Source organism: Borostomias antarcticus (assembly GCF_949987555.1).
Source record: "Borostomias antarcticus genome assembly, chromosome: 5".
In the NCBI taxonomy this organism is placed as follows: Eukaryota; Metazoa; Chordata; class Actinopteri; order Stomiiformes; family Stomiidae; genus Borostomias; species Borostomias antarcticus.
This window is the reverse complement of record NC_140238.1, coordinates 8,235,114-8,240,113: the sequence shown is the minus strand read 5'-3', so window position 1 is coordinate 8,240,113 and position 5,000 is coordinate 8,235,114. Positions and strand designations below refer to the sequence as shown.

The following is a 5,000-nucleotide window of genomic DNA, read 5'->3' as shown; positions in this document are numbered from 1 at the left end:
CTCTTTTAATTAAGTCTCTGTGGAGCTTTATACGGCAGGAATTCACCTTCAGTGGGCTTCCTGCTCTTGCCCACCTTCAGAAGCTCTTGCCCACCTTCAGAAGCAAAGCACAACATCTGGTTTCCAAATGTTGTCACTATCTGCTTTGAGCTTATGCCATTTTTTTCTTTTCTTTTTATAAAAAAAAAAAAAGAACATTAATATGGTATTTGTCGGGAAATTATTTGGTTGGGGAAGATTTGTTTCACCATCTGGATTATTCTGAGGATGTTTGAATCATCGTTTCCGAAGTCGCGGACTAGGGCCTGAGTCACTGTTCTCCTGTCAGAAACCCTCAAGAGATGGTCTGTTAGAGTCTATTAGAATGCCATTGAGAGTAACGTCAAGCAAATGTTTTTTCACTTCATCAGCAGGAATAAAAAAAAAAAGAAAAAAAGTGTTGCTATGGGGGAAAACTGCAGCGCCATGGACTTTACCTGTTTATGCACAGACTATTACATACGGGTCAAACAGGCCGGACCTGCCAAGAGGTGATGAACACTGGCATACCGTACATAAAGGGAGTGCTAAATACAAAATATAATTCGAAAATGGGCCAAAAGTGGCAACAAAAACACCAAAGAAGAGACTTATACATCAAACATCAAACCGTATGAAGTCAGTTGCCGGCGGCATAGGAGACCCCGCTCAAGTGCACCTCAGCAGGGGCAGATGTTCACCGTGGCCCGAGGCTACAGGAGATGTATAGGCCTGACCATATGGAGTTGGAAGGGTGGGGGGGTGGGGGGGGTGGCTTCTGCTTGTTTCCACAGGCCCACAAAGAGCTCATTCATCAACAGGACCAGGAGTGGGGCGTAGCTTGCCCCCTTGCCCTATAAATGGACCACACAACAGACCCTCCACATGGGAAATCCTGTGTAATTCTGGAGTGTAAAGGTGAAAGTCTAAAAGGATCGGAGGGAGGAGACTTTCGGAGTGAACTTGCCATCTTTGCTCTTAGGCGTGCCCCCCCTACATAGGACCGCTCTGTGATCGTAATACGTTGGGGGGGGGATAAACCATATGGTTATTCGTCCGGCATCACACACAGATAGTCCAGCGTCTCTCTCTAAGGTCTGCTCTTGTCCCTGCAGCAGAATGAATGAGCCCTGCAGCTTCCCCCCCAGCCCCTCTCTCCATCTTTCTCACCTGTCCTGCTCACAGATCCTGGCTCATATCTCTCCCATCTGCAGCTGTCAGCAGGTCAGGGGGAGAGGTAAACAGAGGCCTGGCTCAGCAGAGAGATCCCCCGCCCAACACACACACAGACACACACACACGCACACACACGCGCGCGCTGAAAGCCCTGCCACGCCCGCCGTGGGTCGGGGACCTCACTTTTATAAGTTACAGCAAAATTATACATTCTATGTTTTATTTATATATACTTAGACCTTTAAATTAGTTTAGCTGGAACTTTTTTCTATTTGCAATTGCTGTTTGTTGTGTGTGAATGCAGTCTCAGGATTGTCACTCAATTTAGTTGTCCTCTGTGCAATGACGAAGTCTGCGGTATACTTGCTGTGTACGCGTACTCAAGCGTGTACTTTGCGGCACGTTCATTTCTGTGTATCTGCACATTCAACCGAAGTTGAATTGTCCGTCCGTCCGTCCGTCCGTCCATCTATCTATCTATACTCCACCCACATTGCCAACTCTACCTGGTCCGTAACTATGCTAGAGGAGGCAGGAACAATGCAGCCACATAGAGGCTGGATCACCTGTTGCTCCTAATGCTCAGGCCTCCCATACTGTAGTGCCTTGGTCCAGACAGGAGGCTGCTTTGTGTAGATATCACCTGGTCATCCCACTGCTAACCTGCTGTGACACTCATTCCCTGCCGTGACACCCAATACCTGCAGGCCCACAGCCAGCCAGCACACACTAGGGGTTTCAGAGGGGATTGATTCTAACCTAAACGACAAGGGAGTCTGGTCTCAGAGTAGGTTAAAACCTCCAGACTGGATTATTGGATGTGCTGCACTGAGCCCAGCACATAGGAGACCGGCACACAGGAAACTACCCCACTACCTGTGAACGTGCCCTGGATATCAACCCTGCTCTGTACCCGCCTGCCAACCCACACTCACCCCACCGTCATCGGTGCCCCGTGCCGCATGCCCGCCAGCAAATGCCAAAGGACACCGCCGGTCCTGTGTCGCCGTCCGTAGGTCATAAACAACAGAAGGCCAGCAGCGCTGGCGACGGGGACACTGGATGTGCAGTTTAAATTTAGACGTGGCGGGCCAGAGGGTGAGCAGGTCCATATATCTGCCCACAGGACGGCCCAAACTGGAACGGCCTCACGGCGTTGTCAGCTGTCAGCAGGTCTCTCGCCCCCATGGCAGAGAAGACCTTGTTGCTACCCGCCTCATCAACAGACTAACACAGAGAGATGGGTAGACGGACACAAACCTAGGCAGGTAGATGGAGGAATGGCAAAAAATACTCACATCCTCTTGAGGGGAAGCCAACCATAGAATTAAATAAACACGTAGGCTAGTTTAGTAGCTGGGCCCCAGTGTAGCCCCATAGGAGCTCCCGGGATAAACGACAAACAATAGTACTGTAGGTAGTCCAGTGGTTAGAAAGCCACTGGAAAGGTTGCTGGTTCAAGGCCAGGCCACTTGACAATCATCGTCTACCGTTGTGCCCTTGGGAAAGGTACTTGCTCACTCGCTCAAAGCATTATAAACCGCTTTGGATTTTATTTTATTTAGCGTATGCTAAATGACTACATTGTAATTGTAATCACACTCTCAAAAGATGATGTGTGAGGAATGTGTAGTTCCAATGGGTCAAAATACTATCAAACGGCAACCCAGCCCACCGGATACTCCACGCAGACTCAAGCTAACGGTAAAGTTAATGAAAGGATTTTAAATAGTAATTTTGCCCCAGGTCTGGTCTGGTCTGGGGGAGCTTGAAGTGCAGTCTGTGTACTCTTTTGTAGTCTGATAAACAGCTCTGAGGAATATACCCGCCAAGGTGACCTGAGCTAGGACGTCCCTCAAAATTGCTTCATTGCAAAATAATTTTAATTTTCTTCCCATGTGACCCTCAGCCGCGTCCAGACAGAGATTGTGAGTTATGAGTGTGCTGACCTGATGACGAAGCACGGCTACTTCCTGACGGCACGGTCAATAAACATGCAGGGTCGTCGGACACATGTAGCACTCCAGCATTTCCATCACGCTCCACTGTCACTGCAGAACGCTCGTAGAACCTGTCCCTGTTGTCTGACTTCCCACACGCAGAAACTAGATGCTCCATTGCAATCAATTTCTATTAGCCAAAGAAAATCAATGTACCATGTCAAACTGAATATATCAGTAGCTATAGGACATGTCATACTGGATGGACTGTTATTATAATCAATGTGTACAAAAATGTGTAAACCAGTAGAGCAGGCAATCCTCTTTCTTGTAACACACCACAGTCAACCTAACCAGAGGAAGAGTCTAGTCGCTGGAATGTATCGTTGACCATATCGTTTACCATATGCCTACATAAAAGGTTTGACTAACATTAGCAGTATAGTCACCATAGGAAAAATACATTTTAATTCTACAACCACGACGTTGTACGCTATGTGCATTAGAGAACACGTTCAAAGTTTCCATCCAGGGAATAGACCCCATACTTCTGGCACTATTCGAGTGGTCGAATTGCAGCTACTACTCACAATGTGTGGCCACAAACGTTCACCATCAGTTTCAGGGACGGGTTCCTGTATTTTGTTGTCTTGCATCTCGGACAACCTTGGTCATCCATCTCTTGCTACAAAACACAAAATGTGATGAAAGAAAATGTCAACAACTTGCTATTTCCGTGACAGCCCGCTTTCAGTAAATTGTGTAACATTTTAAATAGTCCGGGGGAGCACGGGAGCGGTAAGATGTAACGGTTCCTGAGTAAATAGTTCCTCTTACGCACCAAATGGACAATAATCTACAATGACAATTTTTACCAATCAAACAAATAATGAACGATTACAAATGACAGGCCACGTTTTATAAGAAACGAACCCACACAGAGTAGGCTAAGCTACAAAGAACGAGAACACTGTACAGCAATGCTCTAGCTGCTGGTGATGACTGGAATAATAATAGAACTGTAAGGGCGTGCGTCCAATTCACGAATTGTTCAGGCCCTTTCGGGGTGCCAAAAGAGTCTATATCGGTCTAATCAATTGCAGATATTTCATCATCAAAGTAGTCTAATCAATCCAATCAAATAATAGATTAATTGTAGGCTTTGCTGGAGGGATTTGACATACTGTTTGTCATCAGAATCAGAATCAGTTTTGAAGATGACATTATATCAAATCCTTCCGGCAAAGCCTGCAATTAATCTATTATTTGATGGGAATAATTAGACTATTTTGATTATTAAATATCTATAGGCTAATTGATTAGACCGATATTGATTCATCCAGTTGCTTTTGAATTTATTGATAAGCCGAATGGAATGCATAATATAAAATAAGAACGCTGCGTTTCATCTGTGTGCATTTCATCATGCATGCCAGGAGACAACAAGGATATCCCGCTTCCATGATGTCGTGGTACATACACGTTCACCTTGCACAGGTGAGCCTCTAAAACACAGCGCGTCACATCTGACTGACAGCCTGAAACCAAACAGTCGTCTTTGAATCGCGCTCGCTCCTCCCCAGCGGAGCCGGGTTCAGCCAATGGTGTGGCTCTCCTATGGATAGACCCCGCTGCCCCTTTCTCTCTACAGTTCCCGCAGAGTAAAAGTCACGTTGGACCGAAAGGGGAGAGCTATCCACTTACAGCTGCTGTCAGATATTCGATCGCGTTCGCATGGCGAGGAGGTAACCTGATCGGCTAAAGGCTTGCCGAAACCAAGGAGGAGTGACTTACCAGGAAGGCTTGAAAAATGTCTTCTTCCTCAGTAGAAGTCACAACAGCAAATGTCATCAAGAAGGAAGATGT

The 5,000-nt window shown here is 46.6% G+C and overlaps 2 protein-coding genes across 2 annotated transcripts in view; one reads left to right on the top strand and one right to left on the bottom strand.

Annotated features, from left to right (window-relative positions):
* The window catches only part of mnat1 (MNAT1 component of CDK activating kinase), a 35,117-nt gene extending 31,250 nt beyond the window's left edge, over positions 1 to 3,867 (bottom strand). The window contains exon 1 of the mRNA XM_084437840.1: positions 3,725 to 3,867. Within this exon, the coding sequence (XP_084293966.1) occupies positions 3,725 to 3,813 (89 nt within the window). The 5' untranslated portion in view covers positions 3,814 to 3,867. The remainder of the gene's footprint in view (positions 1 to 3,724) is intronic.
* A 1,077-nt stretch (positions 3,868 to 4,944) lies between these two features.
* The window catches only part of six4a (SIX homeobox 4a), a gene marked incomplete at both ends in the record, with an annotated part of 4,758 nt that continues 4,702 nt past the window's right edge, over positions 4,945 to 5,000 (top strand). Inside the window, one exon of the mRNA XM_084437555.1 lies at positions 4,945 to 5,000. This exon is cut by the window's right edge and continues 672 nt beyond it. Within this exon, the coding sequence (XP_084293681.1) occupies positions 4,945 to 5,000 (56 nt within the window).